Source organism: Nomia melanderi, chromosome 5, assembly GCF_051020985.1.
Source record: "Nomia melanderi isolate GNS246 chromosome 5, iyNomMela1, whole genome shotgun sequence".
NCBI classification, from domain to species: domain Eukaryota; kingdom Metazoa; phylum Arthropoda; class Insecta; order Hymenoptera; family Halictidae; genus Nomia; species Nomia melanderi.
In genome coordinates this window covers 863,674-887,855 of record NC_135003.1, presented here as the reverse complement: position 1 = coordinate 887,855, position 24,182 = coordinate 863,674, and the positions used below count along the sequence as shown (strand labels likewise).

The 24,182-nt window shown below is 37.7% G+C and overlaps 2 protein-coding genes across 5 annotated transcripts in view; one reads left to right on the top strand and one right to left on the bottom strand.

The window, feature by feature from the left end:
• Positions 1-24,182, bottom strand: part of LOC116424836 (uncharacterized) — a 581,479-nt gene that overhangs the window by 35,683 nt on the left and 521,614 nt on the right. For both annotated transcript variants that reach the window (XM_031971785.2, XM_031971784.2), the window contains one exon: positions 3,805-4,126. In XM_031971785.2, coding sequence (XP_031827645.1) covers positions 3,805-4,126 — 322 coding nt within the window. The remainder of the gene's footprint in view (positions 1-3,804; positions 4,127-24,182) is intronic.
• LOC116424838 (serine protease inhibitor 3) lies at positions 1,898-4,554 on the top strand. Of its 3 annotated transcripts, none has more exons than XR_004234569.2 (3): positions 1,898-2,064; positions 2,296-2,529; positions 3,831-4,554. XR_004234569.2 is itself a non-coding variant. In XM_031971786.2 (2 exons), the coding sequence occupies exons 1-2, from the start codon at positions 1,992-1,994 to the stop codon at positions 2,469-2,471; spliced, it is 249 nt and encodes an 82-aa protein (XP_031827646.1). In that variant the 5' UTR covers positions 1,898-1,991; the 3' UTR covers positions 2,472-3,096. The 3 variants fall into 3 exon arrangements, 1 of the variants encoding a protein (XP_031827646.1); XR_004234570.2 differs by lacking the exon at positions 3,831-4,554 and adding an exon at positions 2,653-3,096; XM_031971786.2 differs by lacking the exon at positions 3,831-4,554 and having other exon boundaries at positions 2,296-3,096.

Below are 24,182 nucleotides of genomic sequence, written 5' to 3'. Positions count from 1 at the left end.
CGCGGGAAAAAAGGGGACGGCGCACTGCACTGCGTTGAAATTATTCAACGCGATTTCGGGCGTCGTGTGGACGTTGCTAAACGAGCAACGCGGATGGAAAGAAATCGTGACGCGGCGTGCGAAATGAGGTTTGTTAGCGTGCGCCGGGTGTCACGAGATTACTATGTTTTCTATCGCGGGCTTTCCGTCGGAGATTTCAGCCGAGTGTGTCGCGCGAGCGGCCCCGACAATGGGAAATGACACTCGCGAATGCACGAAAGCAAATTAAACGAGATTTACAGCGGTTGCACGATCCTCGTCCTATTAACCCTGGCCGTGCTTATACATTCGATGAAATACGACGACACGTAACCATCGGTGCCGCGAGCAAATCGCCTCGGCGTCCTGCTGTTTTCGACCGATTGTAAATTGATAATAAAGTCAGCCCCTCGTGTAACCGAGTACCGAACGGGACGTGTGAACCTTTTGTGCCGCGCAGCATTCATTCGACGCTGACTGTTCCAGATTTCCATTTTATTGTGGCCAGAGCTGTTCTTCCGCGAACGGAAGATGCTTGGTAAGGCGTCGGGTTACGTTCGGATCAGCTGATTTCACCGACACTCTTCCGAACGAGTTCATATTAATCCCTTGACGCGCTCGATGCCAGTGGCAGGTTAATGGAGATCGACACTACGTATTTGGCATGTTTCAAAGCATCGTACACTGCGGATTTTTATGCGGTGCACACTGGGGTATTTGACTCGGGGAAGTGGCAAAAAGGATATTTACAAATATTACGTAAGCTGTACATTTTTTATTATTCAATGTTGTTGAATGTACGAGGAACAATGCGCTACACCTTTTACCGTCATTCGTGTATTCGTAAATCAGTAAACTTAATCGGCCGTCAGGAGGTATTGTAGCAAGTCTTGCTTTTTCAATCATGTCGCAACGCACCGTGAATTTATTAATGATTTCTTATAGATATTGAAAAGATTAAGTGTAAGTGTTATCTTCTACACTTCTGCACAGTTCTTTTTTCTTTTGTCATAGTTATTTACATAGTTATCAATATTTGAATGTGGTCAATGGTTCAGATATTTTTTAGACGATTATTAAACTTCATTCATGATTTTATTATGCTTCCTAGTGAGTCCGGATACTCTTTTTTTACTAAATAGACATTCAAGCTTACAATCCAATAAAATTTGCTTCTGGGTAAGTCCGCCTTCAAGTTTTATAGTTAATTTAGTATCAAGCGTTCGTCAGCGTTTCACGCCCTAACATTAGTGATAGTATCATTAAAAACTGTTCTTAACATATGTATTTTCTTATCAAAAAGTTTCTGCTTTATGTATAAAAATAATAATGTACATTATTTCAACATAATTTACGTGTAAAAATAATTTTCTTTAGATTTCTGTTTGCAAAATTTCCAATGGTCTGAGAAAAACATGTTTCCAGTAGAAAATAATCGGTATTTAAATCTCTACAAGCTGCAATCTACAAAATTTCGGAAAACACTTTTTTAAACATGAAAATACATTTCCAACTTTATTTTGGAGCTACGTTAGAATTGAAAAAAAGTCATGGTCAACCTTTTGGTCAATCTCTATCTTCTTCTTCTACCCCTTTTAAGAACTTTGTTAAGTCAAGAGTAAAGTAATAATATCACTGAACTTTTATAACCATTTCCGTACTTCATATTTTACGCACTCGCATTCGATGTAAATACGTAGAAGCCGGCCGTAAAATGCTTAGAGAAGATAAAATTAGTATCTACACGGAATATTTATGAAACATTTCGGAGAAATACGTAGCAATACGCGGACAGGACCAGGAAAGTACACGATATGACGCTTGGTCATCGTATTCAAGTACTGACCTTGATAAAACGTGTTTTAGAAGACAGTGTAGGGAAGTTATCGATACGCGGTCGTATAAAAACATGGATGCCCTGCGCGAAGTCAGTCGGCTCGTCGTAGCGCCGCTAGAAAGACACACTGAGAAACATGTGGACGAAAGTTTTTGCTTTGTTCCTGGTCTTCGCCATCGTAGCCTCAATTCCTATCGACGTCGAGCCAAGTGAGTACCCTTCTCCAAATTCAATTTCTCAATTTCTTAATTGAAACTTATTTTTCTTTAGAAAACCTAGGTATCCTATTATTTCGAGAACTTTAGTCTTTTATCTTTTTATTTAATGAAAATTCAACGTTAAAATTTAATGTTAAAATGAAAATAATATTTCATTTAATGAAAATTTCATGAAACTAAAAGTTACATAAGGTCACTGTATTTTTTAATGTCACTCTACAGCCAGAAAATGCGTGACTGGGAAACGTTACTTCGATGGATGTAACTGGTGCTTTTGTGCCGGCGACGGTGTCACAGGATGCACTCTGATGGCTTGCGTGAAGTACAATCCTGAGACTGGCGAAATGGAGTCGGTTAACAGGTCACTGCCGCCTCCAGAAGACTATTGGGAAGCTTAGACTCATTCGAGTTTAAGTGAAAGAATTAAACGGTTTAATGATTAACCATGATAAATTTGTAAGTTCATTAACAACGACATTGAATTTGTATTATGAACGTTTATTCTATTTTTATTCTATTCTATATTAATTATTTTGAGATTTATTATTTGTGTACGAATGAAGTTAACACGAATTCAAGGTTCAGATTTACTGGAAGTATCGGAATGCTCGATTCGACTAAACTTTATCAGTAAAAGGTTATCATTAATAATAATCCGTGCATACGCAGTGAGAATGAAGAACATTTAGTAGATACCATGTCTAAGGTCAGCCGATTAGTCGAGATATGGTGCAGTGTCGTTCGTTAAATATGTCAAGCTCTTGGATTTATCTTTTCGTGCTCTCCATAATCGTTTCTTTTCGATATTAACAAACATCGCGCATCTATGTACTTTTTAACAAGCATATAAGATATTGTGATGATTTAAATGTTATTGTTTTCTTTCTTGCCTTCTCGTTTAATTCACCTAATTAATTCAACCTTTGCGAATAAAAGCAACATACGGTAAACAAACGTTAACATGACATTGTATCAAAGGATTGTAACGTTCTTTTCTCGGAATAAAATTAATTCTAAAAATAATTCTTTCTTTTTCCATAAGATCATGTTATCGGATACTTAATTGTAAATGTCAAACCATTTTTCTATACATTCTAGTTCTTAAAATAACCCCAAAAGTATCCTAAAAAATTAATAAACATTGATAATATTATAAATATATATTATAACAAGAATTATCTATTAAGTACTGCATACAAGAATATACATTGTTCGGTATAATTTACAGTTATACTTGAATTATGACTAGAAATTAGAGATTTATAAATAGACTATCAAGATACACACTCGCGTAATTGCATCAATCTGCATTGCTATCTCCGATTTACTCTATACATTGCGCGTGTAAATTGATTTTCAGCTGTAGAGGTGTTTCTAAGCGTTGTACAAATAATTGATAAAAGTTGTATCATTGACATATCTTTTACTCCATTTGCATCATTCGAAAAAAAAATGTTTCGATAAACTTGTTTTAATGAATATTGGAAAATGTTGACCAGTAAACCTTTATAGTAATAATGGGCATGGTGTACCTGTTCGTATTCATGTTCATATGTGCTCTAGTTATAATTCCCCAGAAGGTGGCGTGCATATATGTACTTATGATGCAAGTGGGTTAAATTAGCAAATTCTCTTCTCCTTCAGTATTAATTATCATTAGAAATGAAGTAAAAAGAAGAAAATCTTGTTACCGGTTCGAAACTGAAATAATAATTAGCAGTATTTACTTACAAGGGTGTTTCCTTTATCCTTTGCAGCGCGAGGAGGGCGGCCGAGGAAGATACGAACACAGGATCAAGTGATTCCATCACACAAACCGACACGTCCCTCTCTCTGTCCCTCTGCCTCTCCCTGTCACGTTCCCGTTCCTTTTCCCGATCCCGTGGCTCCCTCTCCCTGATCCCGGACTCTCTTTCCTGTTGGCGTTCCCTGCGCTCGTTCTCCGTACTTCTCTCTCGCACCCTCTCCCGCTCGCGTTCCCGGTGTCTCTCCCGATCTCGCTCGTGATCTCTCTCCCACGCTGTTTCGCCTAGCCCCGGCAAAGGCGGCGACACTGGAAAAAGAAGAACATTAATTAACGCATTCGCGTCGGGACATGTTTTTATATGTTTAACACACTAGCTGTCGCCATTGTGTAAAAAATATTAACCCCGGAGGTCAACCCATTTTTTCCATTTATTTGCATAATTTGACTGCGGGAATACTTATGAATGTATATTGCACAAATTATATGTTTTGAGTAAATTTTTTGTTGTTATTTGCGTTCGAATGACGAAACCTTTGAAGGAAATATTTATGCAGTTTTAAATGTAGCGACATTCGTATGTGAAGGACCTGGCAGTCATCGTGTTAATCGTAAATTGTAATAATGACGAACCAATGTTTGTAAGAATGATGGGTGTATTCTCTTGTTACGTGTATAGTTTTCTGACTTCAGTTGCTTAACGAGAGTAAATGTTAATAAACAATTTAACAAATCAATTAATGATTCATTTTAATTATTTTAATGTTGAAAATTAGCTGTGTATCATCGCACAGTGACTGATTTGGCCATTTTAGGCGGCCAAAAGTAAATTTCAAAAATTTCGTATAAGCTGTGCAATTTTTGCTCCCTGAGATAGTTGAATGTGCGAGGAATAAGTTACTAATTGTCTTTTTTTCATTCGTGCACTCATAAACTCATGTGTTTTAGTTGAAAATTGGGAGATTTTTGTTTCAGAGAAATTATGTATACTTTTTTCGAAAAGGAAAGTTTCTCAGGTAAATATATACTGTACTTTTTGTATTACGTGATTCACTTATTATGTATCTCTGTGTTATTATTTACATTTAAGCGTGATTTATAATCAATGATATTTCTTACAATTGTAATGCTTTATAAATACTTTTGTTATATTGTTCTGTAAGATTCGGCCTTCTTTCAAGCACTATCGTATTCGGTAAAGCTATGTGTTTATTACGCACAACAAATTTTTTGCACATATTTGCACTTTTTGTTTTTAGAGCATTTTTTTTAAAGCGCGATACGAAGCGTTCGAACGCTCGGGCGCGGTCGCGTATGCTCGTATAATTAATATTTATTAACCTATTATATATTATATAATTAATTTTAATCATATATTATTACCTACTGTGTTATTATTATTTATTATATGCTACGTAATGTAACTCATTCTATATAAGAATATATAATTATTAATATTTAATATTTATTCGTTTATTATATACTTTATAATTGATTATAATTATATCTGATTATCAGTCTTATTATACAATCATATTTTGCCAAATATATGCAATATGTAGATGTTTTCAATTTTTGCCGGCTAAAACGGCAAATCGGCCACTCGGTGGAACTCGCCGACGTGAACGTATTCACCAACCACCGGCGGGAATATTATTAATCTGACCGCTTAACCGTTTCGTGTCATGTTTATTTCGTAATTTTCATCGAATCTTTTTCGCTCAACGGAAAGTAAATCGTCCCGAGGTCGTTAACACATTGATTGCCGGGCGGGAAGTGAATTTAAGAAGTGTAAGAGATGTTCGAATCCTTGGTTAATTAATAGACTTCATGCTACGATAACGATTTCATCGAAAATACTGGCCTGTAAATTATTTTGCAACTTTTCCAGCCTTAAAAGTGTTCCGCGCTGATTTGCGCGATTAGCTAGCAACTTTGATGCTAATTATGTAATTGTGGTTTAAAGATTTCTTTTCATTAATAATTTTGATCCTTTGTGGGGTAAAATGTTTGATTTATTAAAATTAAACGGTTTTAATTGAGAATTAAGGAAATTAAATGCAATTTCTTTAATAAATATTTTTCCTCATTTTAAAATTTGTCTTATTCCATTAAATTTTGTTTTGTCCTCATTTAAAAATTCTCCTTATCCGAAAATATAACTTTTCATTTCGAATGTAAAATATTATGAAAGCTTATACGTCATGTGTAGTATTGAACTACAAATAATTTAATAAACAAAACACAGATATTATCTTTTTTCTTAAATTCGAAATGAAGTAGTATGTTTAGTACATGTCAATATTTTGAATGAATTTAAGTTGCAATAATCATAGAATTCCTTTCCCTTCTACAAATCATTATATAGAGATAACGTTGCACTGATGAGGAACGCTGCAAAAGAAATCCTAAGGTGAGAGGTTAAACGCACTTGAGTCATGCATTTCACGTACGTTCCTAACAGAAATTCCTCTTTCAAATTTATAAAGCGTACAATGTCAAGGTAAAATTTTAACCACGATTATTTTGATACATCCAAATGAATTACGCTGACATGGATCTTGAAACCCCTACAGAATTATATTTTCAAACTGTATGGAGGTAGTGTGAGCAAAAAGAAAACGATCCGAGAAGAGAATTCCTGCCAAGTATGTCTAATGAGTATTTCCAGTCAGGGATTTAGTTTACACTAAGGTTATTACTACTATATTACCAATGGATAATAAAGTTGTATTTGTAGACGCGGATGAGCTAATCGAAAGGAATAAGCAACGAGTATATATGCAATAATATATGGTGTTTTAAGGTAGAATAGTTAAACATGTTCTTCGGAGTCACTTGCCACAATATCTATGAAATATTGTCGTAAATGTACCGTTATAAAAGCGACTTGTTTACAAGCCAAAGCATACAAGCGATGTTACTCAAGGTTTCAGGAAGTTGACCCGAAAGGTCAATCGTTTCACTACAGGGTACACACCGCGGAAAACTGCATGCTTGTTCATTACTTACACTTAACGTATTTTTCCACGTTTACTTTATCTTAACGAATGTTCAATAACTTTGATACAACGATGTTTCTAGTGGAACAAAAATATCATAAAACTGTAATACCGAACTACCAGTTGCATTCCATGCGTAACATAAAATGTAGATTACTTGGTAATTTGGAGTTTGTTAAATAATAAACAGTGGTGAATAATATGGCGCCCTAAAAAAATATTCTAGATTTTAAATCCATTTTAGATTTCCTCTACTATATATAATTATTCAAAAGAAGTAGATAATTTTTTGAAAAGTGATTAAATAAAATAATATAGTAACATATATAAAGTAAAATATAAGTGTAATACAAAACAATACTCTTGTAACTTGTAGAAGAAAATAAAAATTGGACAATTTAACTTTGATACGTGTAGTATTAATCCTTTACACTTCAAAGTCGCCAATTGATTTGACACAGTATTGTAAAGTCTGATATTTAATATTAAACTTTCTATAATGCATCGATATATGACACATTGAAGTAAAATAGTTTTATTCCTGAATTTATGTGCGATTTTTCGTAAAGTTAGTTTCCACTGAATCACTTTTGCAGTGCAAAGAGTTGAAAAAAAATACCGAAACTTACTCCAAAAAGGTGTTTCTAGGCCCAAAAGATTTACATGATAGTTGACGTTTCATTTCAAGTCAGTAAAATTAAAGTAATACAGACTGAAACAAGTATGGAGATTATTTTCAAAAATAATGATTAACTTTCGAACATGCTTGTCCTATCAGCGCGCCTTTCATTTGATTATCGCTGTGGCCGCTTCGTAATCGATGTAAGATTATAATTTCCAGGCTTACCTCGTTACGTGGTAATGGCTCGTTTGCCAGTAAACGTTCGTAATTAGTCCCACGCAATTTCGATATACACGAAATCACCGCGGTATCGTTACTCGTAATTTGTTCCGGTTCGCGGTGATGAAAAAATCCTCTCCCACGAAGGACTGTTGCCATTTGCAACACGCGGAAGTACGAAAAATATTTCACTATCATTTTTTTGGTTACGAGTTTTTAATTTAAAATAAACAATTAAATTCAAAAATCGAACGGTGCAAATATTTATTTACCAGGAAATCTTGGAACGATTATTTTTGTTCTAAAGTTGATGATAAATGTTTAAAACTTTAACATCCTACATTCCGTTTAATTCACGAGTCTTCGAGTTATGTATATTTCACTTTACCTTCATATAATTTGTTTCTACAATTCGTCAACAACAGTTGTATCTAATAAAAATATTAATTTGATGTTCTTAACGCATTGTTGACCGAACATATTCCGCAGGTGTGTGGTAATTTTTCAAATTAAAACCTTTATAAAGCAGAGAAGATGTTTTAAACGATAGTGCCAGTAAGTTAATAGAAATTATTTTTTATATTCTATAACTTGATTCTAAAGAACATAAAGAATAAGCAAAAAGAAAGTAAAGACATAAACTAACGCGTTGCCAAAAGATACACGGAGATCTCATCGATTGATCAATTAAGAGTCAACTTTTGAATATGGAAAACAGTGTTTTATTTAAATAAATTTTATCCGTTGTTAATTTTATCCGGTATCTTTCCAACTTTCTATCTGCAACTGATTAAACCGCTTCTAGACGTTTTTCTTCTGTTTGAAGTGCAAGATAATTAGTCGTAACAGATTGGAAGAGAGTATTCACTCCGCACTGCCAGCACTTCCTGCATGTAATAGTATGCAGAATACGAATCTTTCAGCTTGCGCGGTGCAATGTAAACGTTTCCGAGACGCTCCTCATTATTCGGAAATAAGTAAGAAGGTACATTGCCGGTTGCCTGAGAATTAATGTCGCGCTAGCCGTCTTCTTTCACCTTGGTAACCGCCTTAAAGTTTCTCGAGACGCGGATATCCACATTGTCCGACATGGCTGACCTCTGCCCATTGATGGATAGTTTTTGTTTGCCGCGTGAAGAACTTCAGACAAATTCACGTTAACTAGGGAGCGGTCTGCGGATTTAGGTGGAGTCGTCTTACACGGTGCAGTTACAAACCGGTTTAACGTGTTGCTTATCTCCTGGCTGATTAAAAACGAGAGCTGAGGACGAAACCTAATGCATCGCCAGCCAAAACTTTCACTGGTTGGATAATATACTAATTAGAAGGATTTACTTCAATTTTTCCTCTGCTTTTTGAAGTATTGCGCTTTCATCGAAGGCACGCGATTACAATTCCGTGCCTGAGCTTCTGCAGCTACAGTTAATTAATCATTTGTATGCAAACAATCTTATGAGGGATCCGTCAAAATCATGTCAAGTAGTAATACCATAAATATTTATGAATATTACATAAAGGTAACTCATAAACAGCAGCTGAATAAGAGGAACGCTTCGATCTGTAACACACGCAAGGCCACTCTAATAACTGATCATCTAAATTTGATATTAAATTCACATTTGAGAGGAAGAACAGAAGCCAATTTATCTGTCTATGTAAAATGAGATAGGTATAGTTGGCCAAAAGAGAATAAAACTACTGAGATTTTCGAAAAATACCAATCTTCTTCAAGAATAATATATTTATAAACCAATTCGTTAAGAATTCAATCTGACACGTTGATATTACATTAACACGATCACTATCAAATAAGCATCAATCAAAACTCCTATGCAGTCGAAACAGTTTTTTTAATAAAGCAGAAACTAAACAGTCAAGATTCTTCGTGATAATTGTTCCGCTGTTCTTCTTATATCTCATACATCCAGCAAAAGTCGCTACATCGAACGTCACGAAGAAAATTAATGTTTAAGTTTATGTAAAGAATGATGTCATCCGAATTCAGGTGGCATGCCAGTCAAAGTATTGGAAGGAAAAGAATTCAAGGAGGTACCACCTGGACTATCCTTCAACATTAATCAAAATCTTTACGAACTGACCACCATAGCAGCGAACACGACAATTACACCCGAACTTTCTCCGAAATCCCAGCCCCCGACAAACCCGACGGCGAATTCCGTGATCCATCGTGATCTTCGCGACACGACGCCAAGGATCACGTGCCGTCCTCTTATTTTCTTCTCGACACGCTGTATCGGGACACGTGCAAAATAACGGGATAAAGAGGTAATCGATTTCTTGAGGGACACGAAGTTCCCGCGTGCATCGCGGGAACAACGTTGCGTAATGCACGCACGCATGCACGCACGCACGCACGCACGCACGCGAATCCACCGGTTCCTCGTGAATCAGTGGGTCCGAGATTTATGCAAACGGTGAGAAGCGCGCCCGCAGGAACTCGCTCGGCCAAAGACACATGGTTAAAGGTGCAGATACGCTAGCAAGATACCTGCGACATTTTTTTCTGATAGCGATTTACATAAGTATTTAAGGTACAGATATATTGGCAAGTAATTAGCGACATTCTTTTCTGATAGCGGCTCTCACGATACGCTTAACGCTTTCGCAATTAGCGTCATATGTGTGTGACGCTCAACATTTTGCGTGTGACGTAAAGAAAATGTAATTATTAAAATTCAATTAAACTATTTTGATTTAAAAGTAGAACGCAGACTGTAACGTGGAGAAAGTTGACGAGATTTTTTTCTTGAATTTTATTTGTACTTTATAAAGGCGATTTCGTTTAATAAAATATTGTAACTGTGAAGGTGGTTTCTAAAACAAATACTGGCCGTGAATGCTTTAAACGCAGCTGAGATTGTCGGCGCCAAGTTCAGTTCACTTGCGACAGTAACAAAAAATAAAATAGAATCTTGAAGATACAGATACACTGAAGAAAGTTGCCAGAGTATTTTCTGATAGCGATTGACAGAAGAGTTTACACTTCTGTTTTATTTTATTTGATTACGATCGCAAGTGAATTGAACTTGCCGCCTATAATCTCAGATGCTTTTAGATACATTACAAAGAATCACTATCTGAAAAAAACTGCCAGAAGTTCCTTCTGTATCAGCATCTTGACAGTGAAACATTATGTCCTCCGTGTTTCGGTAAATGGCAATGTAAATTGATTTTTAATTGAATCCCGCGTCTCACCGTTCGATTGACGAACGCCGGATTGACGCGGCACGCACGCCTCACGCGATCTGTTTCACCGATTTTCGGGCCGTTGTTCGTGGAAAGTCGGCGCTGGTCTCGTACAATTAACCAACCCGAACACTGTAATCACGTATCACTCGCGGCACAATCCTTTTTCGAAAGTTACACGCCTGGCACCGACACCAGAAGATAATGATGATAATAATAATAATGGTTGGAGAACGGGCTTTCCTCGGACGCGGAGTCCCATGAAAATTTCAATATAAAACTCCGTGTTATAGATACACATCGGGCTTTGTTCTTATCGGCAGTGGAAATCTCGGAGATGCGAATCGATACGAGATCGAATCGGTATCGGGGAACCATTATGAATACGTAGGGGGACGCGTTCTAACCGCGCGCGGTGTTATTAACTGTAATTTCCGTGCGTCGAGCCGCTTCGCTTAATTAGCCTCCGCTTCGGACACTTTTTCCCCTGTCTCCACCTTCCTCGAAGTCTTTCTGTCTTCTCCGCTCCGGACGTCTCGTTAGGCCCATTAACTGGAACCGGTGGTTCTGGCTGAGGCCTATGATCTTCGGTATCTAATGGACCACGAAGTCGTCAGAACTTAGAACGCCCTGACAGCGCTCGTCTAACACTTTGACCCCTGACGGGTCTTCCTCTGATGCTTCTTCCTCTTCTCCCCTGTTTTCTAGCGAAGCTTCTTTCAATCGTGTACCTCCTGCTCGGGTGGGAGTCGTGAAAGCGTTGTGTGTATTTTCTTGTAATCCAATTATTAACCCTTTGCACTATACAGATTATACAGTTCGATATTCGATGCTTAATTCTTTGCAATGTATCGCGCACGAAATTTTGTTATAAAATAGTTCTGTTTCTTGACTCATGTACGATTTCTATTTTAGTTGCGAAAAATTTCATCAGTATTTAATTAGAAAATTATGTGAACATTTAAAATAAATAATGAAAACTGTCGAATGGGAAGAATTAATAGCTTCAATACGTAATTATAAGAAGAAATGAAATTCTACTTAAAATACTTTTTATTTCCCGAAGATATATAGTTATAAATGGTCTGCATTAATTAAGTAAATTCATTGAAAAACTTTAACTTTCCGAAAATTGAGTTAAGATAGACCGAGGTAATTACTTCGATCCTTAAATTACTTGGACTCGTAGGGATTCTTGGTCCAATATATGTAATGTAAACAGTGGAACCTGGCGTGGCTGTTGGCATACTTCGCAACTTATGTAAACACATGCATACAAAATGTAGATTAATATAGAAATTTCCATAGGCGTACAAACGGCAACATGCAACCGCAGTATATACCAACCTTTACCCGTTTCGACGGTCATGTGTATTTTAGGGGACGCATTTGCCAAACTGTTAAAATAAACTTCGTAGCACAGACTATAATTGCTAGTTGGGAGACACCACGTTAACATGTTTTTGTTACTTTGTAAAAATAGATAAACATGACGAAAAAATAAAGGGAAATGAAAATAATTATCTAATGAGAGAATGAAAGAATGAAATACTGCGAAATAATAAGTTAGTAATTTGCTTATCAAGATTTCATTTTTTAAGCAACAAAATTCATGAAACGGGAAAGAAAATTGTTATACTATGCAGTATTATTAATTAGAGTCTAATTATTAGACGATGAGCAAGACTGATTGACGGTTTTCTATGTTAAATTGGAGTCATGCAGATGATTGAGATTATTAACTGCGATAACTTGTTCCTTGTTTATCAAGATATTAAATCTTCAATTTAGAATTATTGGAACTGAGCTGGATTTTTTGGTGCCATTAATATCCTGTGTGCACCAATAAATTATAAAGCATTGATGTCGAATTAAATTTAATCCAAACAATGAGTCAACTCCAATAAATCGTGACCTATTCATTGGTTATCTTCGGTAAAGAATTCATCTGTATTTCCTAAGAAAGGTTATTGAATTTAATTGTGATACAACATGTTTAACAGCGTTAATTACAGAGCGCTTACATTTATCGTTCCATAATTCAGTTGAAATCGTTATCATTTATCTCTGATCAAATTCATGTCAGTTTTTATAATGTAAAAATCACAAGCTTAACAGGTTAAGTGTGCCGTTATCTTTGAAAACGATCAAATATGTATGGACGGTGATTGAATTTTTTACCAGAAACAATTGCAAATAAGGGAACAAATATCCAGATATCATATAACATAAATACTTTGTATAATTTAATCAAAGATTTAATTAAAAGAAATATACATATGTTGTTGCTTGACATTGATAACAGCACAACTCAAAAAATGTTAAATTTTACTTCACTAAATACGAAACTACTTTTATATTATTTCTATATTTATTATGTAACTCAGTATCTTCATATTTCCATGATTATTATATATAACAATTGATAATAATTAATACGTAATACTTCCAAATAGCAGTTGAAACAACAAACAATCGTATTTTTAAAAATATAAGTTTAATAACCTTTCCCTTCGAAACTGACCTTCTTTAAGTTGTAGCACTATCAACGCTAAGCAGAAATGTCATCTACAGACAAACGCCTTTTCCAGCGGATCCTCCTCCCATCTCTCTTCCAGTGGGAATCTCTTCACCTTCGGCCTTCACGACCACAACTGTTCCATGTTTCACTAAGCAGGAGAGAAGGATTCCTCATTCCTATTTGCCTATTCTTCTTCCACACTTTTCCCCGCCATCAGCGGATACTTCCGGTATAAACTGTTTTCACCGGTGCTCTTCTTCCATCGTCGCCTACGCGAGGTTAACGCCGAGCATTACCGGTAATAACCGCGCGGTCTCACCGGGTTTCGCCTTCCTATTCGTTTCAACTCCATCCACGTTTCCCCCCGTGTTTCCCCTCCCGCCACCCTCTCACCCCCTGTTACTCCCCGAGCGAACGGCGAACTCCTTTCTCCCGCGTGCAGCGTAGATACTTCTCCCGCAAACACTTCCGTGACCTCGCGGCGGCACGGTCAGGGGGTAATTGATAATGTTAAACGGTGAGGTTAATCTGCCGATTTATGGGCAGAGTTTGTATCGTGGATTTTTCGAATTCGCCAAATTGAGGGATAATAGGCGGACATTAGTGCCTCGCTGCAAGCCGGATCGAACGCCGTGCGCGGTCGAGGATAAGTAGACGCCGGGTGTTACGCTGCATCGCGCACCGGTGGCTAAGAAAACGAATTTGATTAATTCCACGGCGAGGATAGAACCGCGACTCCGGGTTCGAGGACAAATGCCGCTGTCGGAGTTGATGCATGAGGATTCTCCGCGATTCGAATTTAAGCGGTTTCGTTACGCGCTGCGTGAACGTTCGCAAAACGCTCTTGAAGAGGTTTTGACCCTTTGGGGCAGGAAGTGTTCTTGGTTTTTTATTCTGGACGTTGCGTCAATGTTCCTCGTTTCGACTATACACTAATACGTCACTTTGCTGATTTATGTGAGATCAGATAATTACAGGGAAAATTGGTGAAATATGTAACTATTCGAATAAAAGTGAAATTGCAAAGGGTAGAGGATTTTTGGTATTTCACAATACGATGTTGAAGTTGTAATTTTGAAGAATTTGACTGGTTTGTAGTCATTTTAGTAAATCAGCACGTTATGAGGAATAAGAGAAGAAAACTTCAACGTTACAATATTGTTTCATTTTATTTTAAACGTCTTATTATTTACGAAGGAGATAGCAGTTTATTTGATGATCCGTTTCTTCGAGTATGCCTGAAACTTCATAGAAAGGATTTCAAGACATGGATATTCAAAATTTATAAAATTGTAATCGAGTAGGAGACCTACATCAGACCTGGAGATAAACAATACAGCTCGATGACAATAGTAAAATTAATTTCCATCATGAGTTACATCATAAACCTCCTAGACTGCGCCAAAGACCAGTGACCAGGAAGAAGCTAGAATAATTTATTCTCAATGGAAAGCGGCGAAGACAAGGGCACAATGGCGATCTAATCGACAATTAATAGACGCGGTGTCGATTAATTAACGCGAATCACCCACGAAAAAACTGCGTCCGAAGTACTGAAATGATAACTTCGTTGTTCGCCGGACGTCCAATGATGAATCGGCGTTCGTCGGCGGTTGGCTGTCGTGCAGCATCATCGATTATCATACATTGTACGATCAGGCGGACGCGAGGCCTCGGTTCCGGCCGCAAGGAGAAGAAATATGCGCGAACACTGTTGAATATGGCTGCCGCGAAGACGGCCAGGTGGGTGGACATGCCACCCGCATCGTGGAACTCGTTAGACGCGAGTTTTCAATTAAAATTTCCGGGCCTCGACGGTAAAATGAAGATTAGCCGATGGTCCGTCTTGTACCAATTAATCGCGGATTACGATTTTTACCAGGCGGCTAGAGAAATTTATCACGAACGACGCTAGGGGCTTGAGTTCCCTCGTCAGCCGCCATTACAAGGCGCCGCTGATCGAGGATTTACTCAAAACGGCCGATCGCGCGGAATTAAATTTCCATCCGTCCCGTTGTTGGACAAGCTCATCGGGGTAATGGCGCAATTAGCTTCGATCGTTGCCGGTTGAGCGTGGAGTGTATTAAGCTTGTCTAGGAACGTAGCAGCTGTCGGGGTGCGTGTATTCAAATGTTCAGCGGAATTGATAGCGTCGCGAATGTTGTTATAATTTACAGGTTAAGTAATGCGAGTTTGGAAGGTAATAAACGTGTGACGGAATTGTAAAGCGTTTAACAGGTTGAATTATGCGTCACCGATGGCCACCAACCAAATCAGAATAATAATTCACTGAATTAAACGATGATTATTTGAGAAGTTTTGTATATTATGAACAATGCAGCCTAAAGCGGTGGCATTTAGCAATCTAAACGTGCGATAACAAGAACGCGATTCTGTCTGATGTTAATTCTGTGAGGACGAGTGTTATACTATTGATCATGTTAAGTTCATATGTATAAAATTGAAACTTGCAATTTAAAGATTCAAATGTATGAATAGTAAAAGGTCGGTACACAGTATTCGCATGTTCTAAGTAGTACTTAAGAGTTCGATATGTAATTTAGTTTCGTATGGAAAGGACCCTCCTCAATGCTTCTAGAAATTTATCTTCACAACGAATACATAATATAAATGATGTGAAGTTGTCGGAATTGTTTATTTCTTGAACTTGAAGAGAGATCTTTGGGTGATAATTTGTTCCGTATAAACAATGAGTTTAATCTTCTATTTTCAATAACATACATAACTGGATAATAATAGTGCAAAGTAAAAACTATTATTGTTTATAAAATAAGTCGTTAACATTAACAATATTTATCTTGATTACGAATGAAATAAGTAATGCCAGTGTGACAGTCGACGCGTTAACGTGAAAACATGGAATTAAAATTATAGGAAACAGATAAACGAATATGTTAAATCAATAAAATACTTTCGTACAACGTACTACAGTATCCAATTTGTATATCAGATACTAAGATAAATAGTTTTTTACTTCAAAGAAATTATTTTAATGTTACCATCAATATTGTATAACCTTCTTTATACAGTTTTTTTAGTTAACTTTCCAGAGATGATTTCAGTGTAAAAGCGTTTTATACAAGGCTGAAATTACATGAAATCGAAGAGGTGTAACGGTGTTCGAAAAATCATACGAGGTCAAAACAGACGATTATCTTCCCGCCAAGCATTACAGTAACGTGTCTTTATCATAATTAATCGTTGCCTTGCGTACGCTAATTGACAAGGGCGTGATTATACCAGCATGGTGAAAGTACGTAACACGGAAACGAACTTGTGCATGCCAATTCGTGCTCATTTACGTTGGGAACCGAGCAAGCCACGTGGCCTGGAATTTTCGAAGTTTTGAAGTACACGAAGTGGCACTTCATTAAGTACTTCATTGAGAGCACTTCTATTATTCACCATTAACACTACAACAACCAAGTCCTCTAAAATGATATTCCAAATTTCTTGTTTTATGTTGGAAATATCAACACTTCTGCGACGAGAACGTATTCCCATGTTATTTGAAATTTCTTACTCGAATATATTTTACTATAGAAAAATATCTTTTCTATACGTATTCCGCTCAGCTACAGCTTTTAGGAAATTATATATCCATATTCAGCTAAATGTTTTGCCTGTCAATGGTAATACATTGCAATTATTTTTCGTGCCTACTTTCAGTTTGTCGGGGTAAAACCACCCTTTGAAAGTATGCAAATTTGTCTTCTCTGTGAATTATCTTAATTCGTTTAAACAAAATATATATTGTTCTTTTACGTCTATAAAATTGTAAAATACAATTTTTTAAAAGGGTTGGCGTTGGATATTTTGAAAAATTTTCGAATTTATTGATTGCTCAAACAACAGAAATAATGGAAACTACGTACCGATCTCTTGGTGTTTGAATAACTAAATCATTCGTTTGCGACTTAGTATTCCAAATATGAAAATTTGATCTCTCCGAAATGTCGACATTCGTTCACAAACAGTTAAAGGTCTGTATGTAGGATACCACAATCCACCAAAATCTACCAATGACCAATCAATATACCGGTTGTTCTAATACTAAAGAAAAGAAGATTGTAACGAAAATGACGAAATTGTAAAAATCTGTTGCAAGATGTTTCAAAGACTTTCTTCTCCGTGTTACCGTCTCGCCCGTCCTTTATTTCACCGAGCAATAATATTTTATTACTTCGTTTTTTTAATTTATATGCCTAAAATAGCTTTATGGATCACAAAACTTTCCTGTTCAAAGTTATTCCACCGCTTTCCATTTTATCGCGCCAATCACTCGCGCGAAACGCGATTTGCACAGTCGATCAAACAAATTATTCGAATAAATGGGGAGAATAATCCGCTACGAACAAAAAATTATTATAATCTGAACGAAGTGCTTCGACCGATACAATAAGAATTCCTTCGGCTAATCAACTTGAACAAATATTCGTTCATAGCAATTCGAACGATGTTCGACCCTGGTTCCTTAAACTACATTTACGTCGCAACTGTGATACTCGATAAGAGCGTCCATAAGAGCAAAGTGTAGAAATATGTTCCGTTGCTTTGCTATGGAAACTTTTATGTTCAAGAAAGGAGTAAACCGACAACCATCGAACCAATCATAGACAAGTGCTATTTCTTTGTTCTGCTCGTTTTTGTAATGGACGTAGGAAAATTAATTGGTGGGATGTTCATTAGAATTGCTATGTATATGGACTGAATAACTGAAGCCGTGTGACTTTCGCAGCTCCACCATAAACGCACAAAAGTGTAGTACACTTAACCCTCGATTTACACGGCATTCGAATTTCGGTTTAACACGGTTGAGAAATAGCGGAAGAACTTCCATTTATACAGCACTTGCGCTTCACTTTAACACGGTCAGGTTAGACAAATGCAAAAATTATATTAATTTTATTTTGTGTTTTGTGAATTACATACGCAATCTTGTTGGGCTAGTGAATTTTTATTTAAACATATGTATATAATTTTTTATTTTACAAAAGAATAAATAATACTGTTTCATATGGATTTGGTAAATTTATTACATGTGTATTTCTCTTCAATGTGAATTGTGGACTCGAATTACACGATTTATATTTACAATTTACCGTGTAAATCGAGGATTAGGTGTATCCGGATTTACTTAATGTATTTTAGGTATAAAACTTAATCTTAAGTAGTATAAATGTGCGGATGAGTACGAGAGAGCGAATAGGGAAAGGGCCATAAAAGAGAATACTGTAAACTCACGACCCAATGTTGTCAGTTCTGTTTGAAGGAACTTGAAGAGGTGCATCCCAATGTTTTATCGAGAGTGCGAGTGAGAAGAATGCTTGTGAGGGAGAGAATGATGTTAACGTGATACGCGTTGGAGAACGAAATTTGTAGAGAGTCGTGAGCCGTTGAAGTTGAATCCAGTTTTACATTTTTCATTGTATTTAATTTGAATGAACATTGTTTCTGTTCTTGTTGCTTTAGTTTTCTCATCTCGATTACCTAAATATTTCATTAGTGTTATTCCTTTTATATTTTCATATTATAGAAAGCCATGTTGTGCAACATTCATTGACACTATGACTGAAGCTCTCTTCGTTACTATCGAAAGTACGATGTAAACGCAGCCTTACAGCGGATAGCGCGTGCCTGGATCGCAAGGATTCTTTCTGCGAAAGCCGCCAGGCGCAATATTCCGAACCGAGATAAAGAAGATGGCAATAAGCGGCGCGGTAGTGGCCAATCAACGCGCGAAAACGAGGTCGTCGAATTCGGGAGGCATTTCGAAGCGCAGTATTACTTCTCGTCAGGTCGTAAAGGTCTGCTAAACGGCCGCGCGTCAGAGAGAGCGCGAGTGCTCGCTGTTTCGCGGCCGAATCGCTCGCGGCGCGTCTCAGATTGTTCTCCACCTACGCCGTCGATCGCCGCTTGCGGCGAGGAGCCTCGGACTATAGGGGAAGGACGAGAGAACGCGATACGAAATGACGAGGAACGAGATAGGGGGTCGACTGTATTGCACCATAATTATACAGGGTGTTCCGAATTCATGATTTTTAGTAGCGTGTAAGAAATCGATGAACTAGAGGAAAGATACTTTAGATGATACAAATAATCTTTGTATCTTTGGTTATTTATTCGGTTAAAGTATTGTTCGATGTGACAATCGCATACGCTTTCAAGTAGGTACGAATATTGGTCGAATAGGTTCGAAATTTTTGAGAATACCAAACTTGATATTACATTTGCACATACAAAGACTCATATTAACAACGGGAAGAATTGTATCGAGTGCATTATATACACTTGAAAGACAAAAATATGAGACACGAAGGAATCTACAGTAGACTCGTGTTTGCTAGTAGAAGTCATCGATAGCAAATGCAGTTCTTCGTATTTCACACTTTGGTCAGAACTTTTTACTACAGTTTTAAACGGTTTAATGTTATGCGATAATTGTTCATTACTTATGAAATGATAATGATGATAAACATAATTTGAGAAGACAGTGGGTTAATTAGAACATTTAATCCTATTAGCTTTTATTATTACTATATCAAATAGTATTAATATATTAGGCTAATAATAATAAAATTGAACAGGCAAAATCTATGACACCCTGTATCCAGTGCTGCCAAAAGTGTTTGGGTAACCGATCGTACAACTGATTCTGACGTCACGATCTTCACTGCTCTGGCCTTCCGTCCTGATGCCTTCCAGGCTGCGAGTGAATTATGCGCCTTCGCGATCGAAAGTTCGGCTAACGTCTTACTCGGGGCCCAGCGATTCGTCGATTGTCAGTTAACCTCCCTGTGATTACCGGGGCCGGGAGTAAGACTTTCGAGGCTCATATATCCTGGTTCCGTAATCGGACACCAGTGAATTGCTACATTTTACGGCTTTTCGATTCTCTTGTGGCCGATATCTTTGTAAACCGGATGCAACAGGTAGTGCAGCAGCTTGCATCGGCTATCATTTTTATATTATTACACGGAGTTCACCGAAAATCATTGTATAATAAAGATGGTAAGGACTTCTCAGTTGAAATTAACAGCAGAATTATCGAATGGATCAAAACGATTATTTCCAACTTCCTCTTTTCCAATGATTGAAATGATACAGAAAATTGTATAAAAAATTGGTGAATAAAATGATTTAGTAACGCATAAATTAAAGTCTAGCATTAATGGGTTATTCCGATTAAATCATCTTAACGGTGGACAACAATTACGATTTTTCCTTTTCTTTGGTTTATTTAGTTTACATCGATTTTTAAAAGAGTTGTAGATGTATACTTTTAATGAAACGTACATTTTTAATGTAGTGGTAACGTCAGTCAATCTATTTGGCCAACCATTTCTAATTCTAGCGTAAAAATTTCACAGTACTTTCTTAAAGGTTTAAACTTTCGAGAAATGGAAGGAAGATCGATTTTACAACCGGAATGACGGTTTCAGTTGAAATGGTAATGTAAGATATTCCTTCGCGTGACGTTCTCTTTTCAAGGGGAACGATTTTAAGAATTCATCGGGCACGTGTGGCATTGCGCAAGCAGCGTATAGAAATAGAGAAGAATACTTTCATAGCGAACCTTGCTTCTCGTAAGAGAACGGTTGAAAGCGAAACTTGGAGTAAGACATTAATTATTAGGAAACTAAATCCTGATTCAAACTGATTTTTATTGTAACCTACTTATTACTGCCGGAGCTGGAATCTTCTGCTACCAGAGAATTATAAACACAATTTTTAAATATTCATACAGAACGGTGAATCTAACCAAAGTAATTGTAGTTCACAAACGAAAAACATTATTTTAATAATAATCACAGAATATAAATTTCATTCAATTGATGATTATACCTTCATAAAAGAATTTTAAAAACTCTTAGAATGTAGACAATTGAAATACAAAAAATCATAATGCAGCTTTCATTAATAAAAATATATTAGTTCATAATTTTCTGATATACTTTCTTTTCAATATTTCTGTCTATCATTTGCCATACACGAGTGTGTTAAAAGTTAATCACAACGAAAAATTTTAAATCGAACTTATCTAACTTATCATTCGAAACGTTTTGAGATAGGATTCATTATTCATTCAAACTTTATAATTATGCTGCGTAATATCCACAAGAAATCAGTTCACAGATCAATCTATAAACAAAGAAACACTACGGAGCGTTACCCTCACGCTCACGATGTTCACTTTATCTTCCCTCGTCGGCTCAACGAAGCTATTTGAAAATGTAATATAATTATTAAAAAAAAAGATTAATCGCTATTCCAATCAGAGATCTGATTAGGTACCGCGCGAACATGACGAACGCAGCCGCGACCGAAGATCACCATCGGGTCGGCAGCGATCGCGAAACGGGAACGCAAAGAATACCGAAGAAGACAGCCCCAACGGTAGAACTCCGTGGATCTTTATTGCATTATCGGCGATTCTGTCGGTTCCTTCGATCGTTAGGTGAAAATGATCGTTAGCGGCTCGGCGGTCCGCGGTTACGACCGCCGATGAATCTCCCTCGTCATCCCGGGGAGACACGTTCGTCGCGGATCTGTCCGGAGCTCTCCGCTTCAGGCCGGCGAGGAAGGTGTATAAATTGTTGGGGCCAGGCGGGACGCGAAGGTGCCGATACTCGATAAATCTATCCGGTCGTGATAGACGAGTCGAGGCGCAGGTTGGCCTGACCGCGCCGTGTGCAGCCGTTCCGCCGACGGTGCACCTCTCCGATCCCTGGATATGCGCATGCACGACGCGTCTCCCGGTGCACCTTCACCTGTGATCTCCCGCGGATCAGCGAACGACAACGCCTCGTGCCAGCGTTAGGTAAAATGCAATCTGATTACATATTGCTAAGGCCGAGGACACGCGAACGTTGAAAATACGAACGTTACAACGTGCGTACCGGCATTACATTGTTTCATGGAAGATCGGTCACGCAGCATTGCAGTGCAATATACATTAATTTTCCCTCGCGCGTTTATGCTAGATCGGAGGTCAGGTGAAAATCTACGCCCGCGCGAAACGACATCCTTCAAAACTGACGCAATTTAACGCTCGTGTGTGCCTGAGTTAAACTGCAGACTTTTATGAACTCATGGGAAACGTGGAACCGCGACATTGCACGGAATGCACGCTATACGGAAGAATATATAAGATATCCAAAGTGTAATGGTTTTTAGAGTATCTCTTAGGAACTCGGTTTTTTTCAATTATATCCTTAAGAATTTGTATAAAAACTTGTAGTCTACATATTTCACATATAGGAAGAAATGGGAAAGATCTAAGTATGCGAGTCCAGGAAGGCGGAGAAGTACGGAAGAAGAGAAAAGAAAATCTAGAGGAAATAAGAAACATGAAAAGAAACATCAGGAGGAAGAAGAACTAACGATGAGTGAACGAATGCGATAATCATTGTAATATACAGGGGTCAGGAAGCTTTGTTTTCGAGAAAATTAACTTTGAATATTCGCTGGGTACACGTGCACTTAACCATGTCTCGCTACTAGATCTCACTGTAGATCATCATCTCGATTGAAATTTATACTGATGAAGACCACCAGCGCCACCAAAATGTTTACTGTGAAACAGGATGTTAAAGTAATCATAAATTTTATTATTACAGAAATTATTGAAAATCTTGTCCATTCTGTCGAGTATATAATTCTACTCTTGTAATTAAATTCTTATGAACACTTTCTAACGCATTCTCTTATTTTAATGCATGAAACACTATAAATGCACTTTTAGCTTGTGAGCAGTCGGTCAAGACTTGAAAGGCTTATTGCCACATAATAAGTAAGATAAACATTTTTGTGACGCTGGAAATCTTTATCAACATAAATCTCAATCGAGACAATGATCTACAGTGAAATCCGATAACGAGACATGGTCAGGTGCACGGGTAACTGGCGAATGTTCAAAGTCGATTTTCTCGGAAACAAAGTTGCACATGAAAAGATTTTATTCTATATCTTTGCCTCACTTTTTGATATAGAATCGATCTCCACCCGGTTGTACCAGTTACATAACACTCTGTACATATACGTATACTTCAACTGTAAAGGTATCCACGACAAACAGTCCCAAAGCTAAATGTAGATCTAACCTTCAGTGCCCGTTAAGTATTACGGCGTAACAAACCAATTGATCAGAAGAATTAATCAACGTCACACTGTTACACTTTCATATCCATCGCGAGGCTGTCCATTCTGTCTACAAGCGGTTGACTTTTCGGCACTGGAAGTGTTAATGTGATTCCCATCAGACGCAATACAATGGAGCTCGATGACACGCGACAACCGGTCGATCCGTGCTAGGCGGTTCGGTACGCGGTAAAAGGTCAGCCGCGACGTCGGCCGTCCCTGTCGAGCATTGTCGCAGGTGTTTAACCTTCGCGGGAACCGGCGGACCGGTGTGTTGTTCCACCTGCGCTCGCCGGTGAGCACGCGCTCGCTACGTACGCGATCTTCACCCGGCCGGTCGATAAATTCCTGATTTTTCCGTTGGCCGTTCCTCCTTCGCGCTTCCACATTGTAACCCCTCGCGCCATCATCCCTGGGGATCGGCTCTTTTCCCTTTCTTTTTCCTTGCCGCCTTCCTCCGCTCCGAATTTTTCGTTGGACTGGCGAAGCAGGCTGGCAGGCAGGCAGGCAGGCAGGAAAAGGACGCCGATTACAAGGATAATAAATTAACGCACACGACCTTATCGAGCCGTATAATTCATCACGGGCTTACGTGCCAGCTCGCAGCCCGGCACAGGCATACGTGGTACGTGG

Excerpts from the sequence above, each read along its gene's own strand:
- LOC116424838 (XM_031971786.2), top strand. The coding sequence starts at position 1,992 with ATGTGGACGAAAGTTTTTGCTTTGTTCCTGGTCTTCGCCATCGTAGCC. Across the intron at positions 2,065-2,295 it reads TCCTATCGACGTCGAGCCAA|CCAGAAAATGCGTGACTGGG; the intron begins GTGAGTACCCTT and ends GTCACTCTACAG.